This window comes from Haliotis asinina, chromosome 5, assembly GCF_037392515.1.
Source record: "Haliotis asinina isolate JCU_RB_2024 chromosome 5, JCU_Hal_asi_v2, whole genome shotgun sequence".
Classification (NCBI taxonomy): domain Eukaryota; kingdom Metazoa; phylum Mollusca; class Gastropoda; order Lepetellida; family Haliotidae; genus Haliotis; species Haliotis asinina.
Window position 1 is genome coordinate 58,847,483 of NC_090284.1, and position 20,596 is coordinate 58,868,078.

At 44.7% G+C, this 20,596-nt stretch overlaps 1 protein-coding gene across 5 annotated transcripts; it reads left to right on the plus strand.

Moving 5' to 3' along the window:
- The first annotated feature begins 882 nt into the window (after positions 1-882).
- On the plus strand, positions 883-20,585 carry LOC137284938 (uncharacterized). 5 transcript variants are annotated; one of them, XM_067817009.1, is made up of 9 exons: positions 883-1,046; positions 8,855-8,927; positions 10,911-11,135; positions 12,156-12,314; positions 14,341-14,457; positions 15,396-15,515; positions 16,482-16,709; positions 18,054-18,156; positions 18,891-20,585. In XM_067817009.1, exons 1-9 carry the CDS (start codon positions 1,020-1,022, stop codon positions 18,949-18,951), a joined length of 1,113 nt encoding a protein of 370 aa, XP_067673110.1. In that variant the 5' UTR covers positions 883-1,019; the 3' UTR covers positions 18,952-20,585. The 5 variants fall into 5 exon arrangements, with proteins under 5 accessions (XP_067673110.1, XP_067673112.1, XP_067673111.1 ...); XM_067817011.1 differs by having other exon boundaries at positions 922-1,046; positions 16,503-16,709; XM_067817010.1 differs by having other exon boundaries at positions 948-1,046; positions 16,482-16,694.
- Positions 20,586-20,596: the final 11 nt, after the last annotated feature.

Below are 20,596 nucleotides of genomic sequence, written 5' to 3' on the forward strand. Positions count from 1 at the left end.
CCCACCTGCTAGAAAACAGGTAGACCTGAGGATGGGTATCTGCTGTGATGCAGCAGTTTCCTTGCCCAGCTTCCGGAAGGCAAACATCACAGCCTGTGATTGTATAGGAGATAGACATCTAGAGAAATACTACCTTTCTCGTCTTCCCATCTACCAGAATACATGACCAAATCCGCGGTTTAGTGGTTAGAGGGCACATACAGTGAGCCAGTGAGCGGATGCCCTATTTCCTTCACATAGCCTTGTTAACCAAAAGACCTTAAATGACTGTGCTTGGGTTTACCTTGCCGGCTGCTTGCCATTAAGAGGATAGGTGAGGACTCGTCGCCTCCGGGTCGGTATGCTGTGTCTGAGAGGGATATCCATATTTAACTGGGGTATGGTACCTCAATATGCGAGCACTGTCACCTGACAATAACCTTGCCTATTTCAGACAAATACAGGATGGTTAAAGTATTCGCTCCTCACGCCAAATACCCGGGTTCGATTCCCCACATGGGTACAATGTGTGAAGCCCACTTCTCGTGTCCATTGCCGTGATATTGCTGGAATGTTGCTAAAAGCGACGTAAAACTGAACTCACTCACTTAAACACACGCACACAGGTACACTGTACATCTTCAAGAAGTCAGAAGGTGACCATGGCTGTCGCCTGTTTAAAGACTTCCTGGCCTTACTTCTAATCGGTTCCCAATCGCGCAGATCAATGATCATGCTGTTGATCACTAGAATGTCTGGTCCAGACTGGGTTATTTACAGACGGACCTCATATATCTGGAATGTTGCTGAATACGGCGTAAAGCTAAAGTCACTCACGTATTCGAACTCGTTGAAAGGTCACTGAGGGAGGTACACGGATGTCCACAACCATTGGGCGACTGAGTCTGCACTTAATGCAGGGCGTTGTCGCATTGTGTTTATAAATCTTTCGCCATATATAAATCTCCAACACGGAACTAACTAGCATGCTGAGTAAAAGCTAGCTTCCCGGCGACTTCTCGAGAGGCAGAGCGGGACACATGCGTCATTCTGTTAACGCTGAAGAGGTAAGTGATTATATAACATTAGGAGGATATGGATACAGATGATATTCGTCTAATTGTACTTAACATGGTCAGTAGACTTCCCCCATGTTCACCTGTCCTTATAAGCGTGATGCCCAGCATCCCACATGAACCAATTACTCTGCAATGTGATTTACTGTTCGTATAATTAGATATACACGAATCTACTGAGATCACACAAGTCACACACCTTGGTTGTTTTATCAAGTTAGGTCGCAAGCGCCTGTCTCCATGAATTGTATTAGGAATCCCGAGACTTAAAACAATGCTCACAGGGCGCTTACAGTTGTAAATATTACGCAGCTGTGTGACTGGTTTGACACATCAGAAATGAAATGTTCAATATTATAATGTTGAGAACATACTGTCGTATTTACAAGTATGTGATTTTGTTGTTTTGAGAGGTGTCAAAAGCTGAAGCAATATGCTTGAGATGATAACTTGAAAGAATGACATTCAAAATGCCAAGATGTGTTCCCAGTTTGCTTCTCATTCGTGACAGATGACAGTGTCTGTGGATATTGCTGATTATTTCGTGATATATTCATTTTTTGTATGATAAACATTTTGCCATCTTTACTTTGCTATATTTTTCAACTTTGAAACAGTATTTCTATGAACAGTCTGTTCTGAGAGCACGCTTGGGTACTGTGCATAGTGAAAAAATGGTTATGAAATTATATCTAACATTGAAACATGCAGACGATGTTCCAGTTTGCGAACATACCACTAGCCAACGCCAATGCATATAAGAAAAAGTAATGTAATCCATACAGATGAAACATTTCAAAAGGAATGGAATAAATTGTCACATTTTCCCGAAATTTCTCTTCATCATCTGTTTCCTCCTTGTCGTCATCATTTGCATTTTACCAATCTTGTACATCAAATATCCCCTACTATTTTTGAATGGTATATGTTCTTCTCGTACCACTAATAGGTTGAATGTTAAATGTTAACCAACGTAAAGAAAAGGAACAACAAACCCATGAAAATAATCTTGCCGATTTGAACTGACTGCGCTGTTTGTAGCAGCAGCCACAGAGAGGGATGTGTATTTGAGTAGGTTACAGTGACTCGTGTTACAACTGCAACCTTATCTGAGATGAGGAGGGCGTGCCAGGTCGGATGTTTCTGGCTGAGATATATAGGCAACAACATCGACACTGCCGCGGGGGCTGGTATACAGGGCACCTCCCTAGACTGCAACTTTTTGCTGCTTAAAACAGCTTTATTCATTTACTACTACTACTACTACTACTACTACTACTACTACTACTACTACTACTACTACTACTACTACTACTACTACTACTACTACTACTACTACTACTACTACTACTACTACTACTACTACTACTACTACTACTACTACTACTACTACTACTGCCACCACTACTGCCACCACCACTACTACTACTACTACTACTACTGCCACCGCTACTACTACTACTGCTACTACTACTACTACTACTACTACTACTGCCACTACTACTACTACTACTGCCACTACTACTACTACTACTACTACCACTACTACTACCACCACTACTACTACTACTACTACTGCCACTGCCACCACCACCACCACCACCACCACCACCACTACTACTACTACTACTACTACTACTACTACTACTACTACTACTACTACTACCACTACTACTACCACCACCACCACCACCACTACTACTACTACTACTACTGTGGAACCTCCACTGTGCGACATCGACGACAACGACAACATAGGGAGTTAACGAGCTCCAGATATATATCTTGGTGATCTCCATAGCACGTCGGCATAGACTACCAACATACTGCTGGGTGTGAGGTTGTTTATTTTAGAGTAAGATGTGAGATTGGTAAACGACACAATGTAACAATAACTATAATAATATGATATACATCACACATAATTCATAACGATATATAATTATAATTCCACACACTGGTTACATATGGGTAAATACTTAAACACGAACAACATAATTGCTTATTACACACATTTGAATTATGATATTACATCACAACACATAACACAATGATAATACACATACATGCATCCAATGCAATACACACAGGATAGGTAACAATACACCATTGCTCATAAGTCGTAATGATAACATACATGTGGTTCATCACCGTGCCTTACGTGGTGGTACTAAATATAAAACGTGGATACATACATATACACATATCCAGTGGGTGGTACAATGGTGTATGCATTCATGAACATAGAATTTCTGGCACACATTGATAATTACACTTATAGTTATCATAGTTAAAACAGTTAAAGCTGTCTTATTGTGGCAAAGAGGCAGTGCAGAATGAATCAAATTGTGCATGGTGATATTGAGGCCAATCAGCCGAGAAACGTCATGGCTTGTGCAGTTAGTCGGTGTGGCCAAGCACTGAAGGCTAACCCTTAAAGAGCCTAATGTACATTGCTAAAATGAGAGAATAATAGCAAGATTAAAATAATATATTTACACTAAAATACACCTGTCACATCTGTGTCTGAACATGTAAAGAATCGAGAAACACGTGTCGCTCTCCTCCCCACCTGTGCCCGAAATAGTGAGCGAGTGAGGTAAAGCCACTATTGTCAACGTACCAGCAGTATCAGAACAGAATTGGAATCACACCACTCTCTCTCACTCTTTCACCCTCTCTGCCTGTCTGTCTCTCTCTCTGTCTCTCCCTCCCTCCCTCCTCTCTCTCTCTCTCTCTCTCTCTCTCTCTGTGTGTCTCTCTCTGCGTGAACCACCGTCGTCGGCGTGATGGACGAACACTTTAAGGTTACCTTACATCTCCTAATCGATAACAACGCCGATTCCCGATTCTTTGGATGAGCCACTGCCCAGTTAACACATGTAACAGCATTCGATCTAGCTAACATAACTTCAAGGAAGTTTAGTCATACCGACATTCTTCGCCCAAGTGTATGTTTCCCGTTTACTTGCTAATGCAGATTAACATCCTAGATGGGAAGAGGGAGTGAAATAAGATGAGAATATTGCGCGTATACTGCTGCTTGTACCAGGTCCCGCTAATGAAGGCTGGTTAGTACTTGCCCGCGGAGAGATCTTGTCAAAGTTAAACATCCATAGTGAGTGAGTGAGTTAGTTTTACGCCGCTTTTAGCAATATTCCAGCAATATTACTGCTGCGGAAACCAGAAACTCTTCACAGATTGTATCCATGCGGGGAAGTGAACCCGTGTTTTCGGCGTGAAGAGCGAACGCTGCTACCTTTTTTTTCTCACTGAATACCGAGCGCCAGGTAAGTGATTGAGGGGATTGTGTGGGATGGAGGTGTGTGACTGAGGGGATTGTGAAGGGTGGAGGTGTGTGACTGAGGGGATTGTGTGGGATGCAGGTGTGTGACTGAGGGGATTGTGAGGGGTGGTGGTGTGTGACTGTGGGGATTGTGAGAGGTGGAAGTGTGTGATTGAGGGGTTGTGAAGAGTGGAGGTGTGTGATTGAGGGGATTGTGAGGGGTGGAGGTGTGTAACTGAAGGGATTGTGTGGGATGGAGGTGTGTGACTGAGTGGATTGTGAGGAGTGGAGGTGTGTGACTGAGTGGATTGTGAGAGGTGGAGATGTGTGATTGAGGGGATTATGAGGGGTGGAGGTGTGTGACTGAGGGGATTGTGAGAGGTGGAGATGTGTGATTGAGGGGATTGTGAGGGGTGGAGGTGTGTGACTGAGGGGATTGTGAGGGGTGGAGGTGTGTGATTGAGGGGATTGTGAGGGGTGGAGATGTGTGATTGAGGGGATTGTAAGGGATGGAGGTGTATGATTAGAGGATTGTCTTGTCTGGAATGTGTGTCACTGTGGCATTTCAGGGATGTAGATGTGTGACTGAGGGGATTGTGAGAGGTGGAGGTGTGTGATTGAGGGGATTGTGAGGGGTGGAGGTGTGTGATTGAGGGGATTGTGTGGGATGGAGGTGTGTGACTGAGGGGATCGTGAGGAGTGGAGGTGTGTGATTGAGGGGATTGTGACGGATGGAGATGTGTGATTAGAGGATTGTCTTGTCTGGAATGTGTGTCACTGTGGGATTTCAGGGATGTAGGTGTGTGACTGAGGGGATTGTGAGGAGTGGAGGTGTGTGATTGAGGGGATCGTGAGGAGTGGAGATGTGTGATTGAGGGGATTGTGAGGGGTGGAGGTGTGTGAATGATGGGATTGTGAGGGGTGGAGATGTGTGACTGAGGGGATTGTGAGGGGTGGAGGTGTGTGATTGAGGGGATCGTGAGGAGTGGAGGGGTGTGACTGAGGGGATCGTGAGGAGTGGAGGTGTGTGATTGAGGGTATTGTGAGGGGTGGAGATGTGTGATTGAGGGGATTGTGAGGAGTGGAGGGGTGTGACTGAGGGGATCGTGAGGAGTGGAGGTGTGTGATTGAGGGGATTGTGAGGGGTGGAGATGTGTGACTGAGGGGATTGTGAGAGGTGGAGATATGTGATTGAGGGGATTGTGAGGGGTGGAGATGTGTGATTGAGGGGATCGTGAGGAGTGGAGGGGATTGTGACTGAGGGGATCGTGAGGAGTGGAGGTGTGTGATTGAGGGGATTGTGAGGGGTGGAGATGTGTGATTGAGGGGATTGTGAGGGGTGGAGGTGTGCGACTGAGGGGATTTTGAGGGGTGGAGGGGTGTGACTGAGGGGATTGTGAGAGGTGGAAGTGTGTGATTGAGGGTATTGTGGGGGGTGGAGGTGTGTGATTGAGGGGATTGTGAGGGGTGGAGTTGTGTGATTGAGGGGATTGTGCGGGGTGTAGGTGAGTGATTGAGGGGATTATGAGGGGTGGAGATGTGTGATTGAGGGGATTGTGGGGGGTGGAGGTGTGTGATTGAGGGGATTGTGAGGAGTGGAGGTATGTGATTGAGGGGATCGTGAGGAGTGGAGGTGTGTGATTGAGGGGATTATGAGGGGTGGAGATGTGTGATTGAGGGGATTGTGAGGGGTGGAGATGTGTGATTGAGGGGATTATGAGGGGTGGAGATATGTGATTGAGGGGATTGTGAGGGGTGGAGATGTGTGATTGAGGGGATCGTGAGGAGTGGAGGGGATTGTGACTGAGGGGATCGTGAGGAGTGGAGGTGTGTGATTGAGGGGATTGTGAGGGGTGGAGATGTGTGATTGAGGGGATTGTGAGGGGTGGAGGTGTGCGACTGAGGGGATTTTGAGGGGTGGAGGGGTGTGACTGAGGGGATTGTGAGAGGTGGAAGTGTGTGATTGAGGGTATTGTGGGGGGTGGAGGTGTGTGATTGAGGGGATTGTGAGGGGTGGAGTTGTGTGATTGAGGGGATTGTGCGGGGTGTAGGTGAGTGATTGAGGGGATTATGAGGGGTGGAGATGTGTGATTGAGGGGATTGTGGGGGGTGGAGGTGTGTGATTGAGGGGATTGTGAGGAGTGGAGGTATGTGATTGAGGGGATCGTGAGGAGTGGAGGTGTGTGATTGAGGGGATTATGAGGGGTGGAGATGTGTGATTGAGGGGATTGTGAGGGGTGGAGATGTGTGATTGAGGGGATTATGAGGGGTGGAGATGTGTGATTGAGGGGATTGTGAGGAGTGGAGGTGTGTGATTGAGGGGATTGTGAGGAGTGGAGATGTGTGATTGAGGGGATTGTGAGGGGTGGAGGTGTGTGATTGAGGGGATCGTGAGGAGTGGAGGGGTGTGACTGAGGGGATTGTGAGGGGTGGAGGTGTGTGATTGAGGGGATTGTGAGGGGTGGAGATGTGTGATTGAGGGGATTATGAGGGGTGGAGATGTGTGATTGAGGGGATTGTGGGGGGTGGAGTTGTGTGATTGAGGGGATTGTGCGGGGTGTAGGTGAGTGATTGAGGGGATTATGAGGGGTGGAGATGTGTGATTGAGGGGATTCTGAGGGGTGGAGATGTGTGATTGAGGGGATTGTGAGGAGTGAAGGTGTGTGATTGAGGGGATTGTGAGGAGTGGAGATGTGTGATTGAGGGGATTGTGAGGGGTGGAGATGTGTGATTGAGGGGATCGTGAGGAGTGGAGGGGTGTGACTGAGGGGATTGTGAGGGGTGGAGGTGTGTGATTGAGGGGATTGTGAGGGGTGGAGATGTGTGACTGAGTGGATTGTGAGGGGTGGAGATGTGTGATTGAGGGGTTTATGAGGGGTGGAGATGTGTGATTGTGGGGATTATGAGGGGTGGAGATGTGTGATTGAGGGGATTATGAGGGATGTAGGTGAGTGATTGAGGGGATTATGAGGGGTGGAGATGTGTGATTGAGGGGATTGTGGGGGGTGGAGGTGTGTGATTGAGGGGATTGTGAGGAGTGGAGGTGTGTGACTGAAGGGATCGTGAGGAGTGGAGGTGTGTGATTGAGGGGATCGTGAGGAGTGGAGGTGTGTGATTGAGGGGATTATGAGGGGTGGAGATGTGTGATTGAGGGGATTATGAGGAGTGGAGGTGTGTGATTGAGGGGATTATGAGGGGTGGAGATGTGTGATTGAGGGGATTGTGAAGGGTGGTGGTTTGAGATTGAGAGAAATGTGATATCTGGACATGTGGGATTGAGGGGATTGTGAGGGATGGAGATGTGTGAGTAAGAGTTTTGTGAGCTGTCAAGTCAAAAAGTTTTATTGTTCAAACGTCAGCGGCCATACACAAGAGAGTATGTACATATCATATTACACGTAACATGTTCTTTAAACAATTCATTTCTTTTAACTAGTACATGTTTACTATACTAGTATATAGAAAGGTTTAACATCTGAGATTCGTTCTTAGTCGTTAGAATATACGAGAATGCTTGCAATGGCGGCATCCTTATCAAATGATCTTTAATATATTTCTGTTGTAGGCCACTTTAAAATGGACAGACGAACACAAAGTGAATTCGATATCGCATAACTGACAGATTCGTTTCTATTTTGTGATGGAAAGTTTTCTTTGTTCATTTTCAAAAATGCATTATAAACCTAACCGATATTTAATAAAATGGTGCCTTTTTGATTCCACCATGAGTAGGAAGTTTGTGTGGGGGTTTGAGGTGGGGAGGTGGCTCGGGTTTGTGTGGGATGTTATAGGGTTGAGATGGGGTTGAGGTGAAGGCTTGAGGGGTGTTGAGTTGAAGAGGTGTCTGGGGTTTGTGTGGGATGTTATGGGGTAGAGATGGGGTTGAGGTGAAGGCTTGAGGGGTGTTGAGTTGAAGAGGTGTCTGGGGTTTGTGTGGGATGTTATGGGGTAGAGATGGGGTTGAGATGAAGGCTTGAGGGGTGTTGAGTTGAAGAGGTGTCTGGGGTTTGTGTGGGATGTTATGGGGTAGAGATGGGGTTGAGGTGAAGGCTTGAGGGGTGTTGAGCTGAAGAGGTGTCTGGGGTTTGTGTGGGAAGTTATGGAGTAGAGATGGGGTTGAGGTGAAGGCTGGAGGGGTGTTGAGCTGAAGAGGTGTCTGGGGTTTGTGTGGGATGTTATGGGGTAGAGGTGGGATTGAGGTGAAGTATAATATCTTGTTATATCACTGTTGCAGTTCAGTTACTGTTGTTGTATTGTGTATCATGATCACCACAGTAATTAAAGTGCAAATGGTATCATAACCCGGTTAGTAGCAGACTCATTGATAACTTATTGCTACTTGATCAACATATTAACAAAACTATTTGGACTTTTTCTGAGTCCCTGTGGACCCGCTAGTCTGATTTGTTGCGTCCATGTCAATGTTTATGCGTATAGGCCGCAGGCATTTGCATCCTGGATATTCCTGCTTACGTTAGTGCTTTGAGTGTGTTCTTCTATGTTTCTGTTGTAGGATCTTACATACATGGGTTCCCGAATTTTGCTTCTAATCGTGCACCTTGCAAATCTCATTCTGATTTCGAAAGGTAAGCAAATATCCAATAGTTTCGTGCAAACTGCTAAACTTGACGTAAAGCATATTGAGTAGACACCAGAAACAATTAATATTGGAATACATCCGCCAGTTGACTATGTAAGACTCTTCAACAATTAGAAAAACAACATACAGATACTTTCATAACGCCGTTTTCAACAATTGTTTCAACGGCCTGTAAAGTTAAGGTAGGTAGTGATAAAGGTTTCAGACGTCCATTGCTTTGAAATTAACAAACCGGTTGGCACTGACAAACACGGAAATAATAACCAGGGCGAACCAACATATGTCATATTTGGGATTTCACTTTCTTAATAATGTACAGATTCTAGTACCTTTTTGGTTGAGTCCAATCCGGGATTCGAACCCGCACCGTCAATCCCGGATGGGACTCAACCTAAAAAGTACTAGAATCTGTACTTTACTAAGAAAGTGAAATCCCAAATATGACATATGTTGCATTTGACCACTTCCTAAATGGCATCGTGTAATCAGGGCGAACCAGGAATCAAACCCACAATCGACACGTGAAGATCCGGGTTAGAATTGGTCTTCAATAACCCCTGCTTGTCATAAAAGGCAACTAACCGGGTGGGGTTGTCAGGTTCGCTGACATGGTTGACACATGTCATGGGCGGATGCAGGAAGTTTGAAAGGAGGCTGTTCAGGGAGTTCGAACCCCCGAAACACAACCATTGGCAAAGCAAACACATCCTCAATGTGATCACTTTCAAAACGGAGTGATTCGAACCTCCTGAAGCCCCCTCTGGATCCGCCATTACTTGTCATCGTATCCCAAATACGTAGATCGATGCTCATGCTGTTGAGCACTGGATTTTCTGGTCCAGATTCGATTATTTACAGGCCACCGCCAGATAGCTGGAATATGGCTGGAATATGGCTGGAATATGGCTGAGTGCGGCGTTAAACAAGAAACCACCCAACCAAATGGAACCGGCAATCAGAGGTTTCGTGACGTGATGGGAAGTAACTTTGCACGTCAAATTTCGGGGCCTTGCCTGACCTGGTAACGCATGTCCACAGCAACTGTTTACGTGTTCGAAGCGCACGTAACATCATCAATACCAAACTGATTTCAAACGTTCACAGCATGGATTCTCAAGGGGTCATAATTGTTTCAGAAATAATATCGGCCCGAGTGACCAAAAAATTGAACTTTGTCCTCTACTTTTATCACAAGAGGATGTTCTATTTACTATAACATATGTGCATTCTATGGCAATGGCGGTCGAATGAACATTTAGTGAAGAGCATGGCTAGGGATAAATATGATGCTTTCGTGTTTACTAAAAAAGGTTCCAGGGGAGATTTAGAGGACCGGATAGCATACAAGTCAGTTGATAGCCTCAAAGCCTGTAAGGCTTACTTTGAACGGTTTAACGTGGCAACAGCGGGGGATTCCATTGTTCAAGTCTACGGAAGCGTAGCGGGTGAAATATTTGATTTAGTCTCATTATCTGCTACGTCCTCCTGCGTAGGACTTGGTATATCCTACGTAGGACTTAATATCTCCTTCGTAGGACTTGGTATCTCCTACGTTGGACTTACTCTCTCCTGCGTAGGACTTACCCTCTCCTACGTAGGTTGTAATATCTCCTACGCAGGACGTGGTATCTCCTGCGTAGGAGATATTAAAACCTACGTAGGAGAGGCGGACGCTGGACGTGGCATCTCCTGCGTAGGACTTGGCATCTCCTGTATATGGAAGCGTATTTGGGTCACATAGAAAACAGTATCTCCTAATTAGGACTTATTATCTCCTAATTATGACTTAATATCTCCTCATTAAGGAGTTAAGCATCTTATAAATGCGTTTGAAGTGAAGAGCATGGCCGGGGATAAATATGATGGTTCGTGTTACACACGGTAGATCCGGGTACAGTAATGAGGTCAGTCCTTGTTATGTCCCGCCCAGGGACGGATCCAGTAACAGTTTATACCCAATCTGTTGCAGGTACAGCATTTACTAAAAAAGGTTCCAGGGGAGATATAGAGGACCGGATAGCATTCAAGTCAGCTGCTAGCCTCAAAGTCTGTAAGGATTACCTTGAGCGGTTTGACGTGGCAACAGCGGGGGATTTCTGCTCAGAAGAATTCACGTGTGTCTTGTACGCGCAGAAAACAGAAGATCTAAGAGAAGATGCTAGGTGTACATACTTCTGGCGGCCGCCCGTTACAAGTAAACATATTAGCAATCAGCCTCAAAGCTAAAAATTGCCTTTTTGCAGGAAATGAGTGAGTGAGTTTAGTTTTACGCCTTACTCAGCAATATTCCAGTCATATGGCGGCGGTCTGTATATAATCGAGTCTGGACCAGACAATCCAGTAATCAACAGCATGAGCATCGATCTGCGCAACTGGGAAAAGATGACATGTGTCAGTCAAATTAGTGAGCCTGACCACCCAACCCCGTTAGTCGCCTCTTACGACAAGCATAGTCGCCTTTTATGGCAAGCCTGGGCTGCTGAAGGCCTATTCTATCCCGAACCTTCACGGGTCTGCAAGAAAAGAAGAAAGGCCTTTTACACTGACACAAGTTATCGTTATCAGTGTCTACACTTTGAGCAGACTAATAGTGGATCCTTGGCAACGTCTCTATCCCCGGTATTCCTTTATTTTCTCTAGCCGAGTTTCTGAACAACTCACTGTAACTCATGACCCCTTCATAAAGTCACGTTATACGAACACACTCTCTCTCGATGCCATGCCTCTCTCGATCCATATCCCATCCATTACCCTCTCTGTGTCCTTCCCTCTCTGTGTTTCACCCCTGAACATTTCCATGTCCCACCTCTCCCTCTCTGTGCCCCTCCCCTCTCCATATCCATGTTCCACCTTTCTCTCTTAGTATCCCTCCGGTCTCTATTCTCGTGTCTCCACTAATCCCACTCTATACCCATGCCATCTCCATTCCCGTGTCCCACCTCTCTCTCACTCTGTTTCCCTCTCCTCCCCGTTGTCTCCTCTTCGTTCACCCACCCCTTTGGAATCACCTGTCCCAACTCCTCCTCCCCCCTCTCTGCACTCCCCGTCCTCCCCCATTCCCGTGTCTCACCTCTCTCCCTCTCTGCCACCCTTCTGTCCATTCCCGTGTCCCACCTCTCTCCACTTTCCATTTCCGTGATCCACCTCCTTCTCTATCTGTGCCCATCCCTTCTTCATTTTATTCCAAATTATGCACATAACCTATCTCCAACAGCCACAACAGCTTCTACAACAGCTGCCTATGAAGCAGTTACAACGGAGCGGAATGCTACTACAACCAACTCAATCACAGAACCAACCGCCTCGACTGCAAAACCAACCACCTCGACTACAGAACGAAATTACTTGACAGAAGCGGTTCATTCAAAGTCAGGTATTTTGTTTCCACATTCAAACTTTAATACAGATATACTGTAGTAGAATTCCATTGTTCAAGTCTACGGAAGCGTAGCGGGACGACGGTGAAGTGTTTAATTTAGTTTCATTGGTATATCCTACGTAGGACTTAATATCTCCCTCGTAGGACTTGCTATGTCCTACGTAGGATTTACCCTCTCCAGCGTAGGACTTACCCTCTCCAGCGTAGGTTTTAATATCTCCTACGCAGGACGTGGTATCTCCTACGTAGGACTTGGCATCTCCTGTATATGGAAGCGTATTTGGGTCACATAGAAAACAGTATCTCCTAATCAGGGCTTATTATCTCCTAATTATGACTTAATATCTCCTCATTAAGGAGTTAAGGATCTTATAAACGCGTTTGAAAAAAAAGGCAACCAGTACTCATCCACTTCTCCTGTATGGATTCTGTCATGGATGAAAGCATACGAAGTGGCTGCATGTTGGGCTCGCAGTATTCAGAAATTTTGTCTTGTTTGGCCCATTTAAATGGCATCATTATCAGCATGAAGATTTTGAAAAGGAAACTAAAACGACTGAATCTGTTTAGGCGAGGGCAAATGTGTGGTCGCAAGCTTAGGCATCTTAAATACATACAAGAGGGATTCGTTGTCAGTCAAGACAGGGTGCGACATTTGCTGCATTTACTTGATGCCCTGGGCAACCGACTCCTTCGCCTGGATGAAGTCGACTGGTCTCAAATGTGAAACTGGGGGCTTCCTTTTTGCTGCTCTGGACCAGTCACTTCCCAGAATGTGATTCTTAAAGAAAACATCAAAATGTCGTCTTTGCAGTGAATTCACAGAAACTGTCCGCCTTCGCCATGTCTGTGGCTTTGACCCCGAGGTCCATCCTTGATACGACCTTGAACATGTCCAGGGCGTCATGGAAAATAATGCTTTCAAACTTCTATGGTACAGGCCGATATACAATCTCGAAGAACTCTAGCCAACAAACCTGATCTTGTCCTTTTTAATAAAGCCAATGAATGTATTTGTATCATTGAATTTTCTGTCCCTTTTGACAGCAACGTGATTGGCAAGATTCAGGAAAAACATGATAAATATGCGGACTTCGCCTTTGGAATGTCTCGCTTGCATGCCAAGTACACTGTCGTCAGGCTTCCTATTGTTCTTGGTGCCCTTGGTTTCGTACCTCTTGATCTCTTAGTGCAGATCAGGAGAGTGCCAGGGTTCTCCACCCGGAGCACAAGCCTTCTGACACTCTGGATAATGCAGAAGGCCGCAGTGTTGGGGAGCCTCCATATTCTCCGGAAAGTTCTTGGTGGGTTCGACGAGGCAGTGTTTCTCGGGAGAAGTCCCATTCGCTGTCTGGGCTGCTTGTAGAGGGGGCGAGGGTCCTGAACTGATGATGAACCTTACCAGCCTGACTGTGCCAGGATCACCCGAACCCTCTCTACTGCATTTTCATCTTTAATTTGAAAAACACAAGCATTTATAAAACAAACACATCAAAGTCACATGAATGAGTATGACAGAGAACAGTCGTAATATGAGCTTGGAGCTGTTTGTATCGGCTGAAAAGGTGTGTTTTGAGGTTACGCTTCAACGCTTGAAAAGATGGAGCTGTATGTAGTTTAAGTGGACATGCGTTCCACAGTGCAGTTTCAACTGAAGCAAAAAAGCGGGCACCAAATGTCGTGAGGCTGAATGGTGGAGGATCCCACAGGTATTGGTTACTGGATCTGAGGGCACGAGCACCAGTGTGAGAAATTCTGAGAAATACTCAGAATATGGTGTGAGAAGGTCACAAGGTATGAGGGTGCAGAAATTTGCCAGAAGTTGTAGGGTGGATGAACTACTGGGTGGTTTGTTGGTATCTGTTTTGTTTGTACTTGTATGGTTGTTATGTTAGCGCTGCTTGGCTATCATAAGCGACCTAGACGTGGGTTTTGATTAGATTTCTGAAATATTTCTAAGGCTTAACAATATAGGTGACTCTATATTGTTAAATCTAATTTTCTTACCTCTGTGTGACAGATACAACACCTTCGACAATTGTGTCTGCAGCAGTTACAAAGGAACCGAATGCAACCTTAACAGCGTCAACTGCAGAGCCAAAGAACATGACGGTTCCAGGGATTTATCCAAATTCAGGTAGGATTGATTTTTCTTTATGTAGGAAGAGTGAGTGAGTTGAGTTTTACGCCGCACTCAGCAATATTCCAGCCGTATAATAATCGTGCCTGGACCACACAATACAGTGATCGACAGCATAAGCATCGATCTGCACAAGTGGGAATCGTTGTCATGTGTTAACCAAGTCAGCGAGCCTGACCACTCGATCCCGTTAGTCAGCTCTTAAGACAAGCGTAATCGCCTAATGTGGCAAGCATGGGTTGCTGAAACATATTCCATCCCGGATTTTCACGGGTCTCTTTAGAACTGAAGACCACAGGCCCATAGTACAAGTATACACACAGTTCAACAGCACAGTGGATTTCTCTCTGAAATAGCATCATAGCATCATAGATACACAAAGGCATATTTTCAATAAATATACGTTTAGCAGTTGACAATATTTGTCTATATTTATGTTTTGACGGTTGTTTCGTAAATAACTGGGTAGATATTTTCCCAAAATGCCATCTGAAGAACACAAACGCCACAGAATCATGATTTGTCGTCAGCTTCTCGAGAACTCTCGGACAGATCATATTGATACTCAGGATGAAACCTTTGACCCTCAAAAAGTCCAAGTATGCATTGGAAGCACGAGGTGTCACCAACGCAAGGAGTCTTTAGGATGGCGTTTTTAATGGTTTTCAGACGTGTCAAATACATTTTGGAAACGGCGAAACAAGTGCATTGAAGTGACGGGGTATTTATGTGTGAACAAGAATTTTCATACAGATCGCATATTAATTTGATCGGCTGGAAACCTTTGGGACAGCCCTCGTACACTGATAACGACGGCTGTCTCCTTTGTAATAACTACAACTGTTTTGACAGGCGCGACTGGAAACGTTGGGACATCCCTCGTACACTGATAACGACGGCTGTCCCCTTTGTAATAACTACAACTGTTTTGACAGGTGCGTCAGAGGCAGTTACAACGGAACCGAACGAAACTGCAAACGCCTCTACTGCGGAACCAGCCACCTCATCTGCAAAATCTAATTACTCGAAGTATACGGCTATTCATAGGAAGTCAGGTATGACTGCTTACACACTTCTATCAACATTCATAACAATACGACAGACTGGCTAATGAAGTAGAACTTGTTTTAAACTCGCTGTTTCCCCTGAGGAATGTTTTTCAAAATTGAAACTGGTGCAAAAAATATTCCCTTTCGGAATACATGCACATGCCAGTATATCAATTGCTTGAACAGGACATGAATATTGAATGTTTTTCGGACATGAATATTGAATATTGAAACATATAACAGTATTAAAGCCAAACTATGTCATTTTTGGAACGGCAGGAAGGTCATCACTTCAACATAAGTTATCTACAGAGAGACCAAACACTATGTCTACCCCCTGTCTATACCTTTTTCTTCCTCGCCCTCTAAACCCTTCTCTGGACCTCTGTCTACGAGTCGTATCTTGCCTACATCTTCAATGCCTGCACACGTCCTCTTCTTTCCTGCCCCACCTTGTCGTAAGATGTAATTCGCGGGATAGGGTGTCGGGATGGCTGACGTGTCGTCGTATCCCAATTGCGTAGATCGAGGCTCATGGTGTTGATTACTGGAACAGGATTGTCTGGTGGACACTTGATTGTTTATAGAGAACCGCGATATCTAGAATATTGCTGTGTGCGGCGTTAAACAACAAACCAGTCAACAACTGGTCTCTCCCTGTCTGCCACTCTCTCTTTCCCTCCTTTTGGCCCTTAAACCTCCCATTCTATCTACTCCTAATCCCAGCTGTCTGAGTCTCTTCCAGACCTGGCTAGCTATGTTCGAAACGTTCATAGTCCTACGAACTTCTTAAGCCCATTCTGAACACATTGGCTACGATCAAAGTTAAGAATTCTTGGGGCTACGAACGTTTCGAGAATAAGGGCCCCAGGCCCCTCGACATACGTCGGAGTCTCTGCTTTTCTTCTGTTGTACAAAATGTGTTGTGTGCATGCAGTGCTCCTTATTATTACAACTGATTCGTTTCACCAGGGTATGAAACTTTTACAACAGAACCAGCTGCAACTACAACTACCCCGCCTACAATCACAACTACCCCGACTGAAATATCAACCACTGCAGCTACAACTACCCCGACTGCAATTGCATCCACTGCAAGTACAACTACCCCCGCTGCAAGTACAACTACCCCGGCTGCAACTACAGCTACACCGACTGCAGTACCAAACCTTTCGATTGCAGCCTGTCAGTTTAAGTCAGGTATAACTGATTTAAGCAGAATTGTATTGTATGATCTTATACAGGTCCGTCTCGAGGTGGAACTTGTTTCTAACTCTCTAAAGAACATATACTGAAAGCCGTTAAAACGCAATTTGACATTCACGCTTTCTTTACTCACACACATGTCAACATATATAGATGTAAGTGGCAGATATGTTCTAAATAAATACCTGTAGATAAAGTAATTGGAAAATGTCCAATCAACAACAACGTCAGTGACGCAACAACAACATCAAACAAAGGAGGAGGTGTCACTTGTAGTCAATATCGTGTGTGTCCACCGTGCACTGTAAGACAGTCTCCGGGGGCATTGGAAGACACAGAGTTCTCAGAAACAGCTGTGGGGTGGTCTGCCAGTGATGTTGATGGGTCTGTGTCAATTTAGCACTTGTCCTTGGTCATGGCACCACCCCTTCCAAAACGACCATGTTAAAAAACACAGTTTCTCGAAGTCGATAAATCCGTTGACGTCCATGTGTATCGGGTATGTTAAAACTGCGTTAAGGCACCTTCGCACCGTTTTGGCACAGATGTGACGTTGTCCTATCCCAGTTGTCCTCTTTGCACTATCAGCAGCTGTTTTGAACCGATTTCGGAAGTGTACGACTCGGATATTCCTGTCGAGCTGTCGTGGTGCGCAAGGTCGCGGACAAATGCAACACTTCCGGTGGCCCCAAAACATTGTCTAAGCTGACCATCGGTGTATGGATGCACATTACGGTGCCTGACAATCATCACATTTGAAGAGACGCCGCTAACCATAGCGAGAAGCTGATTGTTGTCGTCTTGTTCAGACATTTTCTCACTCTCAACTTGATTCCGTTGTGCTTTTATAGGGCATGAGTGCGTGCACAACTTTTTTCATGAATGTGATTGTGTTTACGAGAAATGTCAAAGGTTCAGTTTTAAGCATGGAAGTTCATAAAAGAGGAAGTCTCTGGGACTCTAGCTCGAAATGGGCAAGGATATAAGCCTTTTATCTCTACATTCAATGTATGGTAGGGGGAAAAAGCTGCAATAGAAGTTTTGTAAGTTTCAGGATAACAAGTACCAACTGTCTTTTAACGGCTTTCAGTATATTTCAAGAAAACTTATTAAAGTGAATGACCAGCTAGAGATATCTGTACATGTTAATATTATTTTATAACATGACAGACGCTATATCGTTGGCAGTGTTTTGAATATGTACGTATTCTTGCTATTCGCAAATATCATTTCATAATTATTGTGTCATGATATTCATATTGACCAAGTGTGTAGTGGCTACTACAGTGTTCCACTTAAGACAGTGAATATTACTTATATCCACCCCTTCTCACGCAGACAGTTCTCTGATGTCGACGGATACCGAAGTAATAATCGCTGTAACCGTAGGAACCCTCGCGGTTGCATCCCTCATCACGTTTTTCAGTGCACTTGAATATGGGTAAGTTGAACATGAGTAATTGTGTACCTGACAGAACAGAGTAAATGCGTCCTAGTGTGTCCATGACACCGTCAAGTAAACACGTCCTTCTGTGTCACGACAAGGTTGAGTGAACCCGTCCTTCTGTGCCATGAGACGCTTGAGCGAATACGTCCTTCTGTGTCATGACAAAGTCGAGTAAACAGGTCCTTCTGTGTCATGACAAGGTTGAATGAACACGTCCTTTTGTGTCACTCAAGGCTGAGTGAACCCGTCCTTCTGTGTCATGACAAGGACCAGTAAACACGTCCTTTTTGTGCCATGACAAGGTTGAGTGAACCCGTCCTGTATCATTTCAAGGTCGAGTTAATGTATCTGTATCCACGACATGGTCGAGTGAACACGACCTTCTTTGGCATGATAAGGTCGAGTAAACACGTCCTTCTGTGTCCATGAATGCGTCAAGCAAACATGTCTTTTTGTGTGAAGTAAAATTACTTTCTGTATATTGTTATTCTATCGAATCATGACATTCCACCAGGAATATTCAAATGGCCTGATGAAAGTCTCAAAAACAACGCTAAAGGAGGACAAAATGTGATCAAAATAGATACAAAATAGACACCTGTCTATACGTTGCTACGTTCTACCACAAATGAGTACGGAAACTATTTGTGGTAACTGAGTTGAACCAACTGTTGAGAAACCATGCCTTCGGTATTAGGACATCGTCAGGTGCTCTGTTCTTCTTTCAGGAGACGCAAACGTAGGAGAGCTCGTTTTGATGTAGTGGCGATTCCTGCTGACCAGAACTAGAGGAGCGGCCTTTTTCTTCTGCTGAATGGCACCAGCAATCCTCATCCTACCAGAAAGGATACATGTTCTTGGAAAACAATGATGTCACATTTGTTATGAATGACATTATTTTTTTATAAATCCTATTTCGTTTCATTTCCACCGAATCATTTTCCACTCTTCAGTTACATTTTTTAATGCATAGTTTGCCATATAGCCCTATCTTCCTGCCCATGCGCATTCGTGAACAGCCCGGGACAAGCCGAGTAGCGACTCTTGTCCATCTGGGAGGATTTGATTTCGACGTACGAACATAAGAACTACTTCAAACAGGAAGGATAACTCTTTTCCTGGTTGGTTCCATTGGTACTGAATGTCACCGAAGTACTCATTCGTCACCAGTCGCCCCTTTCTGCCCTGGAATAACATGGGTTGGTCACGAATGACCAAAATATTGCAGGCAACGTGGGAACGTGATCATTTTTTCATGACATATCCATGTCTCCATGTAAAGACTGATAATTCTCAGAATGAAATGACTGAGATTGTGTGTTGTACCGGTGTTCCGACTCAGCGGCTAGTCGATAATTGCGCATTGAATTTGTTTCTGGGAAAGGGTCGGGAACTTCAGTAACATCTGTGATTCACTTGCTTTGACGGTTGTAGGCAAGTGGGGCTCAGTCAATAACGGGTGTTTTCCTCATATTTCTGTAACATAATAAATACATGATTGGGGCGGTGTGCTGTGGCATGATGACCAGAAGGTCACACATTTGTCACATTCCTATTCCGTGTACGACGCTTATTTTTCCGTATGATAAACATCTAGCAGGCATTTTTGACGGCAGTGTTAAGGAGATGATTGCAGCATTTTTCGTGCAATGCAAATTATATTGAAGAGGTCTTTCTGTTTTTCTTTAAATTCAGAAATAATGTGATTCTTATCTATCTTTAGTTTGGCACAAGTTTTATTCCATATCAATTTCAACATGTTGTCCAACATTATTTTCAAATGCATAATATAATGTATGAACGATATTTTCAGTTTTACCACTGGTTCATTGCGACATTTACCAGCTAGTGAAGATCCCGGTTAGGGTGGTCAGGCTCGCTGACTTGGTTCCCAGTTGCGTACATCGAAGCTCATGCTGTTGGTCACCGGATTGTCTGGTCCAGACTCAATTATTTACATGTAGTAGGAATAGTGCTGAGTGCGGCGTAAAACAGCAAACAAACAAACGTAAAACCATAGTGACCTTTGACCCATGCGATCTGATGAGGGTCTAACGGTATGGCTAACTGTACGAACAGCTTTATAATAAATTGAAACGAATAGCTTTATAATAAACGAATAACTGTTTAGTAAACGTCATTTGAGAGAGTGGGGTAAATGTCGTGAGATCCCCATATGGCTACAAGCCTCGTATAAAGCACTATCAGTTTGTCGTTACTACCAAATGTTACTACCAGTCACGGATGTAAAGATAACACCTACATGAAATCCACACCCGACTCATGTCAGCGACAATTATAACGTTCAGTCGGGGTATTACAAACTAGTGTTCGGAACGATCTTTTCAACACTGAACACGGAACGACCATTGCTTGCTTTGTGACGTCGTGATGTCATGAATAAACATGCTTTTCAAAATCTTTGTACATGTTA

Coding starts and splice junctions, on each gene's coding strand:
- LOC137284938 (XM_067817009.1), top strand. CDS start 1,020: ATGCGTCATTCTGTTAACGCTGAAGAG. Junction 8,928..10,910: donor TCTCATTCTGATTTCGAAAG/GTAAGCAAATAT, acceptor AATCTGTTGCAG/GTACAGCATTTACTAAAAAA. Junction 16,710..18,053: donor AGCCTGTCAGTTTAAGTCAG/GTATAACTGATT, acceptor CTTCTCACGCAG/ACAGTTCTCTGATGTCGACG.